The sequence below is a fragment of the Manis javanica genome, chromosome 2 (genome assembly GCF_040802235.1).
Source record: "Manis javanica isolate MJ-LG chromosome 2, MJ_LKY, whole genome shotgun sequence".
In the NCBI taxonomy this organism is placed as follows: domain Eukaryota; kingdom Metazoa; phylum Chordata; class Mammalia; order Pholidota; family Manidae; genus Manis; species Manis javanica.
In genome coordinates, this window is record NC_133157.1 from 150,624,042 (window position 1) to 150,637,566 (window position 13,525).

Sequence of the window (13,525 nt, forward strand, 5' to 3'; positions counted from 1 at the left end):
AGGTATAGACGTTTTTCTTGGAATTATTTTGTTTAAAAAAAAAAACAAAAAACCAATAACATAGTCCCAAAAGACACATTCTGAAAAGATATGGAAGTGGGAGTGCAGAAGTTGGGGGAAAGCTTCAGTTTATTCTTTTTTTTTTGGTATCATTGATGTACAATTACATGAAGAACATTATGTTTACTAGGTTCCCCCTTCATTCTTTTTATGTTGTAACTAATCATTATAAAATCATGGTTTTTACTGTAGGTATAAGCTTTAATTTTAATGTGGCAACATATTAACAAATTATTATTGATAAAAGCTTTTCAATTTGCTCAAAATTAGGAATTGTAAATGGAATGAAGCAGCATTTCCAGTTGACAAACGGATCCCCAGGTAATGCAGTCTCTCTTAAGTCAAGCTTTTGACAATTAAACCAATACATTGTGGCAACGAGGAAACAATTAACAAAGGACAACCATAGAACATTTAACTCAATATATACTGGAATCTGTACTTTAAGTAAGAGGATAATTACTTGAAGTAGTACAAATGGTGACCATGTACCGAAAAAACAGATAATGAACTTGAGCAAGAGTGTTTTTTTTTTAGAGCTCGTAGTATAACTAGAGTGAGATGAAAAGGGAAAATATAGGATAATCTCATTCATATAGGAAGCTATCCTAACAGCCTGTACCAAGGCAATAACTTCTGACCAAGAGGTTATAAAAGCCATAAATAAAACCATCACCATGGAAAATGACATCCAGTAACTCTGAATGCTAATGTAGGAAGGACATTGATAAGAATAAAAATCCTGTGCTTTCAGGCTTTGGTAGATAGCTGGATCTCCTAAAAAATAAGTGAGGACTGAAATCCAAATTAAAATTACTGTAAAGAAATAAAATAATTTTTGACACTTCAATGGAAGCTTGGTGGTTTTAGAGAAATTCAGGCAGTAATCTATACAAGCTATCAGGAAAACAGGATAATGCAAAATGCTGAAAGTAAAAGAAATAATTTGAGTAAACAGGCAGATGTGGTGTTTAGTAAACCTAATGCCTAAAAGTACAAAATCCCTTAAATAGGATATAATGGAAATGTTTATCTAATGTAAAAGATTAATGAATGCTAGTGAAATGCAAAAATATTCTGTAAAATTTTGATAGTTGTTTTTTCTTCTCATTCCTAGTGTTAAGATATTTGGTAATATTTTCCCAAGTATAATCAAGAATAATATTACAGTTACCATCTAGGAGCTGGTTTGTTTGATGTAACTGATACAGAAAGGAGGTCGCCTCCAGAGTGCTGGGGTGGGCCTTGCCGGCACCTCCTGGGGTCAGCCGAGGCACGGGGCTCCTGGCCCTCACTCCGCAATCCCGGCGCTGGGCACCAGCTAGACTACGACGGCGAGGACGCAGCCCAGGCACCTGTCGCTCCCGGCCCAGGGGACCACCGAAGTCGGGCCAGGTGCCTGGCCTGCCTGCAGGGCTCTGTCCCGCCCACACAGCTCTGCCCCGCCCCGTGCATTCCCGAGGGAAGACTGGGAGGCCAGCAGGGCCCCCCCCACCCTCCCAACCCTAGGTGACCAGGAAGTTGTGGGCCAATATACCGAACTTTTATCCATTTTTCTGTTGAATGTTAAACTTGTTTTCATCTTTTGAATATAATATTGAGACAGGGACCACAGGCATAGACAGAATAGGGTGAGGGCCTCTGGAGAAAAACAAAGCAAGATATTTGCTTTGGCTTGCTGGGGAGGGTGCCAACTTATTTTTCTAACTTTTCCCAGGTGCTGCTTTTCTTCTTCCAGCCCTAAACAAATGATTTGTTGAAACTTGGGCAATATAGCAAGCAAGCCCAAAACAACATAGTAAAAACAGGAAGGATTCCATTTTAAACCCCAATTAGTTACAAAGTTTCTTAACAGTCAATAACTCAGCCCACCTTGGGAGCAAAGCAGGCAGTCTTGGGTGATATGCTCCCAGACCAGGAAGCTGCTATCCTAGAAGGAAATCAAGAGAGGAAACTTAATGTTTCTTCAAAGGGTAAACATTTAGGACCCCTTAGCAGGTGTACATCCCTAGCCCTTAGTCTCTCAACTGCCTATAAAACCCCTAGACAACCCACCACCCAGGGGCTCTCTTGTCCCCTCCTGGCTCAGGAGCTCTGTCCTTTTGCTTTATTTCTAAATAAAAATCTCTGCCTTGCTCTCCTAGCTTGACTGTTTGGGAAGTTCATTCTTCCACTCTGTGAACAAGAACCGGCATCAATATTATGAATAATGCTGCTAGAAATGTTTGTGTATAAGGATTTGTGTGGATGTATGTTCTGATCTCTCTTGGGGATCTACCTTAGAAAGGAATTGTTGGATCCAATAGCAACTCTATGTTTAATCCTTTGAGAAAAGGCCCAACTGTTTCTTTATATTTCCATTACTAACGTACAAGGGTTACCATTTCTCCACATCTTTGCCAATAGTTGTTGTTATCTGACTGTTTGATTCCAGCCATCCTAGTGGGAGTGAAGTAATATCCCATTGCAGCTTTGATTTATATTTCCCTGAAGACTTATATTAACAATCTTTTCATGGGCTTGTTGCCAATTGTATATCTTCCTTAGAGAAGTATCTGTTCTGTGATATTTTTCTCATTAGTACCAAGTATTACCTTGGTCTTAGATGACGTTTTTTCTTACTAGCCTAATGCGATTTCATTTTTGCAGTTTTCTCCCCCAAATACACACAGCATGTATGCATATTTTGTGAGCCATTCTTTCTCCAGTCTTGTTTGTTTCCTATGCAACAACTTCTCTTGCAGGTCACAGGAGAATCTCACCTATAATAAGGTCTTATGTCCACAAAAGTCAGATTATTTTCCATCTTTAATCATAGTGTATTACACATAAACCACAGTGAAACATTGACGCTCTTTTTTTACTATTTCTTCTTGTCAGTGTTCATATTCCTCCAGTGAGGTTCAGTGCATAATGCTGGTATTTTATAGTTCTCCTCTTAAGAGCCATTAAAATAAAAAATAATCGTATTTTTCTTTTTAGCTCATGAATGCTAGTTCATTCCTCTAGATTGGATTCATGTTAGGCAAAGAAAACTGTCCTTCCAATGGGTTTCAGCCCCGTGCAAGTTCGCTATGGATTCAGTGTGACCAAAGAAATGGACAGCAAAACGTTCTTTGGGGTGAAAGGGTTTATTATCTGGCTTGTTCTCCGGCGGTAGGTCGAGCACCAGCGTCTCTGCCTCCGTGCAGAGCACTGGGCCAAGCTCTCTATGTAGCGCAATAATAGCTTATTGCCTAAAGGTGTGGAAGCGGTAGCCTAGCAACAGGCCAGTTACATCATCAGGTGGTTTAAGTTCAGTGAGAATCCTGGCCATAGAAACCCCAACTTCCCCACACTAACAGCTTTTCTTTTGTAGTTGCTGAGTTCCTGCTTTACCAGAGGCATACTGTCCTTCTTCTCTTCCCTTACACCCTTTGTAATATTCCATAATTTTTGGACTACCCTCGGTTTGTTTTGTGATTTTCTCCCTTTGTATACATTACATTGAGTGTCACAATTATTCTCTATGCTTCTCCACTGAGTTCCTGCACTCCCTTTGTTCATCACCAATTTCCCAATTCTTTCTGCTTCTCAGTGGTGCTTCTCAGAACCTGAAACATATCCTAAGTGTCCTTCTGCAGTGTTCACATGAAGACTAGATCCTTCTAAATCCAATATCGTATAGTGTTGGTAGTATTTAAACATCATAGCCTTTAAATACCACCCACATGGAAACTGTATCCTTGGCTCATGGCCAGCATGTGAGCATCAGTATCCTTGGAAAGCAAAGAAATCAGTCTGAGTATAGGGGATAGAACCTTGTCTTTAGGTCACCTGCAGAACCCACAAACAAAAAGTCTCAGTACACGATGGGGCGGGGCAAAATGGAGTGCACGGGTCAAATCCATCAGGGCCTAATTTCTGGGAACTGTGAAATAATACTCAGGCTGCTCTTTCCCAAGGCTGCCTCTGCAGTAGCTTGCACAGAGAAAGCCCATTGCTCCCCATTTACCCCACTCACAGTCTTGAGTTAACATTCCTCCCTGCCAGGAAGGCACAGGTATGCTTTTAATGCTGTACTTGTCACGGGACCTTTAAAATGTGTGTACTGTGTGAGTGCAGTCTCCATTCATCCTTACCCTCATTCCAGCCCTGGCAAGTCGCTATTGGGGAGGAAAAATTTTCTTTTTCCCTTTAAGTCTATCCCCGCTAGTCTAAGAATCATTCACAAGACAGGTTAACAGAAAAAAACAGAAGCCAAAAAAAGGTTTAATTACATACACACAGAGGCCTAATAGTGAAATTGAGACCTAAATAAAATGACAAAGGCAGGCTGTTTTCATACTTTTTAGACAAAGTGACAATAAATCTGTGAGGAGTTCGTAGGACAAAGAAAATGTATATTCAAAAGTTTTGATTGGTAAGTTAGTGAAAGTAACAAGGTTTGTTTACAGCTGTCTTTGCCCTGAATTCCCTCTGTGGCAATAAAGTTCTCTCTTTACCTCCTGGTTTGGGGAAGATACCTTTCACACGTGAGATTTATTTTCTGCTTTCAGAGGAAAAAAGGGAGGTCAGAGTGGTCTTGCACTGGCTGTTTCTATGCCAAAGTGGCACATTTGGGGGTTGCTGCCCTTGACCCCTACAAAGCCTGTGCTTCCACCTGGATGAGCTCCACTGTATTCCCCCATTTGGTTGATACTCAAATATTTTACCCAACTCTTTCCTTCCCATCCTCAGGCAGGAACATTTTCCCCTTTGCCCAGGAGATCTGTGATAGTTTTCTCTGATTTTCTTGGATCTTTCCTATGTTTCACCCCAATCAAAGCTGCCTCTACATTGGCAGTCAAACCACATCTCTTTCCTTCCTAAAGTTATGGGGTATTCTTTGCCTCTCATTTCCCCCTTTATAGCTGTATCAGTTTAGTTTAAAGTCCCCATGACCCCATTAGGATGACAGAGAAAAGATGTGTATTATTTATGAAAGAAGGTGAAAGGAGACAGGGACAAAGAGAGGAAAGTAACACATAAATTACCAAAGAGAAAAGGGGGAAATGAAGGAAACATTTCGTGTATTTTTAGAACTACGAGAGAAATACACATTTACTCTACAAATTTCACACTCACAGCAATGTGTAAACAAACATAAAGCGGTCATTCACTTCTTCCATGGTGTAAGTCTTCAAATGTGCAGATGTGTCTGTTTCAAATCCCATCAGAAAGAAAAAGTAAGTTACTCTCTTGATACTTCCCTATGTGTCCATAAATCTATTTCTCAGTGGCCCAGAGTTCATCTGAAATAAGTATCATTGTACTGGTTCTAAAAATGTCAGCCTTCTCAGCGATCCTGGAACACAGACGCAAAAAGCTTTACCACGTTGCTAACGCAAGTCTGCTTAAAATATCCTTACTGCAATCTACAGTGGTAATAAGTGTTCACAGTGTTTACTCTGTGCCAGGCACACTTCTGAGCCCATTACTTAGTGTCATTTTAGTCTCATTTCAGCCTTGTAAATACATATTGTTACAGTTGAATAAATTGAGACACAGAGTTTGAGTAATTTGTCCAAGTTCCTCAGTAAGACATAGGGCAGAACCATGATTTGCCTGCAGAGGAGGTGACCACACCTTTATGCAACTCTTTAATAAGCTACACTTTTGATACTCATTAGCTCCACTCTTTAGTATCTGCTGATAACTCTAGCATGACGTTTCTATTAAATCAACCTGTTTATGAAGGGCAAACATGTTGTACAACATCAGGGAGCACCATGTACACAAATACAGCATGACCTGTACACTTCAGAGAGATGGGAGACCATAGGGCCTTCAGTGCCAAGAACTTTCCATGCATTGTTCTCATGCTATAAAACTTGTGAACTTCTAAAGTCTAACAAACAGATAAAAGGAGCTTTTGGTTAGAAGTGTTGCTGTAGTCCTTTTCGAATTCTGGTGAAACATGCAGATTTCTGAGCCCAACTGCTAGTGATGAGTGTCCATCAGAGGAAAGAGGTAACCAGCAGTAGTACAGTCATCTGTGCATTATTTCCCCTTCTGCGACTAGTCCATTGTTGTGAAGCTTAAGAATGCTCTGTTTTCCACTCCTGCTCTCCTATATTCACTGACTGCTATAGGACGACCAGAAAGCAAATCAATTTCATTCCCAACAGCTTAGCTGCCAGCCAGCCTCTCTGTATACTTAGGTGGGCTCCAAGGGCTAGTGTTTCTTTGATGATTTTGGGTTCTTCCACATCACAGGACTGGGCTGTGGTGTTAATCCCCTGCTAGCTTTCAGATGGTTCTCCAACTACAATTTTGGGGCCATGAATTGAATTCCAGCCTACATGGTATCCTGAGCAGGAGCTGATATGGTTGAGTTCTTGTTTCCTGACACCCTCCTTCTGATCTACTGCAGGAGACTTCCTTGATCAACATGATTCCTATAGATTCTCTTGTGTCTATGCTTTGTCCAGTATACTAGTCTCTCTATCTCTTCTGGATACTAACTCTCCCTCTGATCACTGTGCCTGGACATTGTTTCTTTAGAAGATAGACAACCCTTGGAACAAGTATCTCTACTACCCAATGTGTCTAGAAGAGACTTAAATAACACAGAGAAGTACAAGATTATTTTATTTTAGATTCCAAATTTTCATATTTTTTCTATGGACAATTTGAGTTGGACTACCTATGGATAGATGCAGAATCCAAGGAAAAATTATTAAAGGACTTGGGGAAAAAGATTTTGAATATACTACCTTTTAGAAAAGGTCTTCTGAGTCTAGAAAGAAAGATGGCTTTGAGAACAAGATGATTGTTTTCTTATTTACCTATGAAAAATCAAACAACATAATCTGAAAAGAAGACAAAGGACATGATTTCTATTCTCAATAAGCTGAAAAGACTGACTGAGAATTATGACAATAAACTTGCTTGAAACTAAGAAGTGACAAGTGGCAAGTACAGATACTACACAACACAGAATTTCAAAATTGAAAGAAAAAAAATAGTGGGAAGTCCAGAAAGGATTCAGAAAGGAGAAAAAAATTGAGTTGAGCTGTAATGAAAATAATTTGGAAAAAAAATCCCCAGAAGTTCTATTTAAATGTCACATTATGTATATAGAGAAGAAAAGTTGGAGGTAAAATGGTCAGAGAAACTACCTGCCAAGTTAAAAAACTACTGAAGTTCTTGAATGCCAGTATAAATATAAAAACAATAAACTTTATTTTGCTTTCAAAGGGAAGTAAGAAGGCTTTTCCAGGAAATCCTTCAAATCTGACTTCTTTGAAGGTATCAGTAACAATAAGAATAAATGTTATGCTAACCATCTTCTTTAGAGAAGTCCTCTTCAGATTTTATAGAGCTGTTTGCTTCAATAAGATCCAATTTTTGCTTTCCTTTTATCCAGCTAAAAGAATGATGATGCCACCAGCAGTAATATGAAATGTAAAGTTTTCTATTTTCTATCAGAAAACTGAAAATCTAAACGGTGTATAAATTGTAAATGCTGAGCAAAAGACATCTAAGCAACTTGCTGTACTTCAGTATGCAATTAGAAATCCTCCTTGTAATCTTCTCAGATATTCAGACCTGCCAGGAGCTAATTAACAGCTTTGGCAATGGGAAGATGTGGCAACACGATTCAGTTTCTGAATGACTGCAAGGTATTTAATTTGAACAGTAGAAGAATTAAAGGGCAGCAGTTAGCAAGCATATCAGCAGATAAAGTATGCTGGCTAAATGGTTCTTATTTAATTTCAAAAATGAATCGCCTGAAGATTTATATATATATATATATATATATATATACACATATTTTATCACAAAGAGAACCTTACACTGTAAATACCAGCAAGGGAAGCTATCATTCTGTAATTCTGCAATAGAAAAGCTAACCCAGTGTTTCTAGTTGTTAATGGCATCAGGGTCTGAATAGCCAGGTTTCCGCTAAGTCTATGGACATGAAGCAAATAACAATACCAGCCCACCTGCAAATAATTACCTTAAAATTGAGGAATATTTTCAGGATCTAAGTATCTACACCACTAATCAACTCTGCACACCACCCTCATTCCCTGGTCTCAGAAGAAATTCACTTTGAGTTTTTCTTGAATCCCTTCTGTATTAGTCAGAATTTCCAGATTCTGGAGAACAGAACCAACAAAGAGATCTGTATCTATATCTGTATCTCTGTCTATATGGAGAGAGACAGACAAAGAGACAGAGACAGAGACACACACAGAGAGATAGAGAGAGAGAGACACAGAGAGATAGAGAAAGATTTTAAGGAATTGGAATTTATTTTGTGCAATTGTAAAGCTTTACGAAGTCCAAAATCTACAGTGTAGGACAGCAACATGGAGACCCAGGGAAGAGCTGGTGTTGCAGATTGACTCTGAAGATCTCTGGAGGCAGAATTCTCCCTTCTCCAGGGAGATACATCTTTATTCAGGCCATCAAATTATTGGATAAGGCCAACCCACAACATGAAGAGTAATGTAATCTGCTTTACTCAAAGTCTACTGATTTAAGTGTTAATATTATCTTTAAAATAAATCTTTACAGAAACATCTAGATTAATGTTAGGTCCAATATCTGGGTAGTGAGACCTAACCAAATAGACACATAAAATTAGCTATCATGCCTTCTAAACTAGAGCTTCAGATAAAGACTCTGGATTGGTTCATCTCATCTCCAATTTTATTTTCTTTCATACCTGGAGAGAAACCTAACTTTTACAGTGCCAAGGTCTGTATATATTATTTCATTTAACTCTCAAGAAGATATATTTCAGATGAGGAAACTGCAACTCCCCACATTTCAAATGCAGGTCAGCCAGCTGCAGCCCAACTGCAGCAGGATTTGCGTCTCATGACACAGGCTCCCAGAATTGCCCTGTGTTTCTTCCCAGATCTGCTCTGACTTTCTTGTGTTTTATCTCTGGCTCATTTCTGATTTTCTGTGGAATTAAAGATACAGAAAGCTTCCTTCTTATCTGAGTGGAGGGCTGCCTGTAACCTAGTTTGCTAATCCTGGAAATGAGATAGACTTGTTGACAGGACCTATAAGGCTCATTTTCCTGATCATGGGAAAGTAAAACAGCCCTAGTTCCAGATTCAACAACCAGTGAACCCAAAGTGCATATATTGGTTTCCTGTCGCTGGTGTAACCAGGTATCACAAAATGAGGGCCTTAAAACAACAGAAAACGTTCTTCACAGCTCTGAAGGCTAGAAATCCAGTCAGTATAAAGGTGTTGGATGCTTCCTCCGTAGGACAGAGAAGACCCTTTCCATGCCTTTTCCTGCTTTTCGGTGGTTGCTGGAAATCCTTGGCCTTCCTTGACTTGTGCCTCATCACTAAAAATTTCTGCTTCAGATATCTGCATGTGTTCATCTTCCCTCTGTGTGTGTGTGTGTGTGTGTGTGTGTGAGACCTCTCCTCTTATTAGGACACTAGAAATTGAATTTAGGATCCATCCTAATCCAATATGAACTCATTTTACTAATTATATCTGCAAAATACCTGTTTCCAATCACAGTCATATTCTGTGGTTCTAGGTGGATATACACTTTTTTTTGAGGGGGGCACTCAAACCCAATAAACATTGTTTAATTCCTTTACTATGTGAACCCTACTCTTACATGTCATTTTTTTCATGGTTGTGTTTTTAAAAATGCATAGCTAACTTCATTCAAATGAGGAAATTAGATGTGTATGCTAATAGATCCTCTCACATGTGACTAATGCACTTACGACACATTTGGGTTTTCTTAAAGTTTCCTAAACTTGGTCATATAATTTAAGATTATTTTGTAAATTATGAAACACTTCAAGAAAAGTATGGGAAACAATAAAACAGACACCTATATAACAACACCAAGACTCAACAGACATTACCACATTTTTTGTTTGTTTTTGTTTCATTTTAAAGCAGAAAAGATAAACTTATAGCTAAGTCTCCATCCCTTCTATGTCCTTCACTCCCCAAAGGTTACTGCCATCCTGAAGCTAGAAATCATTCCCATGTACTTTTGTGCTTTTCTTCAGTCAAAACTGAAACGTTTAGTGTAATAAAAGTTTATGTCAATTGTATCCTACTGTGCCCATTCTTTCGCAACTTTTTTTTTCTGGCTCTTCCTTGGTGCCAGAGAAACTAGCTGTGCACTGTGTCTATATAAGGATTTTTTACCACAAATCTGTAAGAGTGGAAAAAAATTATAAATGCCTAAATCATCCCATAGTGGGTTAATATAAATAAAATTTTTTTTTATCAATTAAATTATATACTATTTAGGAGCCAAAATAAGTGGATAAGATGTACAAAGCTCAGGATTTTTTAAGAAAAACTTAAACCAAAAGAGAGTGCAATATATGTAAAATGATTTCTTAAAATTACCTATTTTTTATAAGTATCCCTTCTGTGATAATATAAAATATTGAATAACTTCATTCAATAAGACTCTTGGTGCTATCACTATTTTCTTCTGAATATACACAAATCCTTCAGTTCATGTGTTGAATCTTGTACTAAAGTCAACTGAAGGATGCAGGATTTCAACACTGCAATGAGTCAACATGTTATCCAGCCATTGTCATTGACTCTACCAAGAAATGTAAAACTAAAAGAACTTTTCTTTTTTATTTCTAAGAACAGTTCCCATATGCTATGGCTGCAAACAATAATCAGATCAGTGGCGCTTTTTAGAAGCTCAGTCTCTCTTAGCATCTTGATTGATATATCAACTTAGTTCTGCAAAGGCTTTAGATAACTCATTGTGTGCATTTCCAAACTGGCAGCTCTAACTATTACAGAATCTAAACTGCTGCACCTAGACAAGAATACATTATTTTCACTATTGCTTTCAGACTATTAAAGCTGTAGAGGTATGAGACTAAGGCATGTGTGCACATTGCAACTGTCAGAAGGTATGCAATCAATAAAATAGTATTACTCAGTATTTTAACAGAGCAGAGGTCTGATAAGGTAATGGTGGCTTGAAATAAATCAATGAATAAATATTCGGTACTTCCTATGTGGGAAAGCAAGTGTGAGTCAAAGAATACATAGAGTACCTTCCAATTCAGGAGATGAGGCACAGCCATCAATCAGACCTGCCAGCACAGGTCAGATACTCCCCCCTGTGTGCCATGCTGTTCCTTGGTAGAACACAGCATATCAACAATTATGTCATTATTTGTTTAGTTACTTGATGAAGGTTTTCTCATCTAAAGGACACGCAGCTAGGTGAGGTCAGGAACTATGCTCAGATTTTTCAAGACGTCAGACAAAGGAAGTGAGGGGACTATATTTACTAAAATAGTTCAAACCAGAGGTATCAATTAATACATATACCAGATGAGATAATTCATTATTTGCAAAGTATTTGTCACTGCACAGTGAGAAATTATGCCCAAACAATGAAGACCCTTAAAAGAATCACTGACAACCATAAACTTGTCCAGAAATTGCCAAATAATGGCAGATCTGCTGCCACATCCTAGTGTGCGACTTTGGAGGACGTCACTGAATGATCTGGGCATTCTGCTATGGGGGGCCCATAGGTGGCCTCAGGAATGTCCTCGTCACAGTGCAGTGGCATCTTCCAGCTGATCAGGGGTGGCACACAAGAGGGGCCTACTCACCCTCTCTGATATAAATCACCCACTCTATGTTTGAATAAGAAAAGTGATTTCCCTTCTCTTTTGTCTGACCCTCATTTCTATTTCTGTTTATTCAAATAACTTTATAATTAGAAACTATATCAATTATCGGTAAGAAAAATATCGGTATATAACATTGTTAAACATAACAATTTTCCTGAAGTCACATAAGCAGGTGTTAGTAAGTCAGCATTCTAGTTAAGCACTAAGTATTCATACTTGTGATTTTGAATAAGACAACTACATAGGCAAGTATGAAAAGAAAAATGTTGCGCTAGCTTTGTTTATAAAGATGCTTCTCAATAGGAGAAACACAATATTTGAAAATCTTCACTATCTTTTGTTGATGCCAAGAAAGTTACTGAAAATGACCTAAGTACAAGCTACCATCAGCGGTTTTTTGGAGAGATCTGGGCATTTCAAATTATTTTTTTGCCAAACTTGTAACTCTGAAGCAATAAAAATAACAGGTAATTAATGTTATGAGATGATTTTAGCTTCCTGGTTGAATGTGGATCAGATTCATCACAGAGAAAACTATTTTTTTACCAGATACTTAATTCATACATTGAATAACAAGGAGTTACAACTTTGTAGTATTTCAGCACCCATTACAATGCTTATAGGCATTTATCGTGGACATATCCTTGCTTTCAGAACATTTTTGTCATGTCTATGATTTATCTGCTGTGAAATTCTTGGTCATAACTTCCTCATTATTTTCCTATGAAAAACATCTATTTGTGATGTAGTTTCTAGATATATAGATAGAAGCTGCACAAAGAAAGTGCTGCCTCAGTCTCTGTCCTGTGTGGTATGGAGTGGGGGCAGGGGAGCCCCTGTCCCCATGGAGGGAAGACAGCAAAGGCCCCGACCCAAGAGGAAGTGTGGCATGGTGGGAATGAATAGTTTTGCCCTGACTCTAGCAGTGGGTGCAGCAAAGATGATGCAGTCAGAAAATGATGGAAGGTTGTCCAGGCCAAGAAATTTGGATTTAAATGTAATATGTTGAGAAGCCACAGTAGAACTTCAAGTGGTGGACTGACATGATCTGACTTATCTTTTATAGTGATGTTATGCCTTTTAAGTTCCAATGACTGTTATTTTGGTAAATAACTTCCTTGCAAACTACCCAATAAGCAACTCAAGATCAGGAGGAGGTTTTGTTTAATCTCCAGGTCTTGTATTCATAACTACTTGTGGTAGTAATTTTGTGTGTCAACTTGACGAAGCTACCGGCTGCCCAGATATTTTGCTGAACGTTCTTTCTGGGTGTGTCTGTGAGGATGTTTTGGCATAAGATCAACATTTGAAACGGTACACTGAATAAAGCAGATTTCTCTCCCCAATGTGTGTGGGCCTTATCCAGTCCACTGAAGGCCTAAATGGACTAAAAGGGTGAATGAGAAAGGGTACTTTCTTTCTGCTAATTGTCTTTGAGCTGGGGCATTGGTTCACTGGTTTCTCTTACCTTTTGACTCTGAGCAGGACTGGAACTTACACCACTGGCTGTCCTGGCTCTTAGGCCTTCCGTCATGGGCTGGAGTTCTACCATTGGTTCTCCACTGTGGACTTCTCATCCCCCATAATTACATAAGCCAATTCCTTATAACAAGTAAATCTCTATATATATGTATATAATATATACTATTGGTTCTGTTTCTCTGGAGAACCCTAATTCACTGCACCCAACATAATTATGAATGGCCAGAAGTAAACATTCATCAAATGTATGAAACAATGAAGAATGAATAGATTGCTGAGTAAATAATTCAATATGAGAACAGAACTATTAATATGCTTAGGATATAGAGTACATA

The 13,525-nt window shown here is 38.5% G+C and overlaps 1 protein-coding gene across 1 annotated transcript; it reads right to left on the reverse strand.

The window, feature by feature from the left end:
• Window positions 1-283: 283 nt before the first annotated feature.
• Window positions 284-13,260, reverse strand: LOC108385593 (probable G-protein coupled receptor 160). Its single transcript, XM_036998312.2, is given in 3 exon segments — window positions 284-1,234; window positions 1,236-1,565; window positions 13,177-13,260. Coding segments are annotated over 3 exon segments (1,365 nt in total).
• Between the last annotated feature and the right edge of the window lie 265 nt (window positions 13,261-13,525).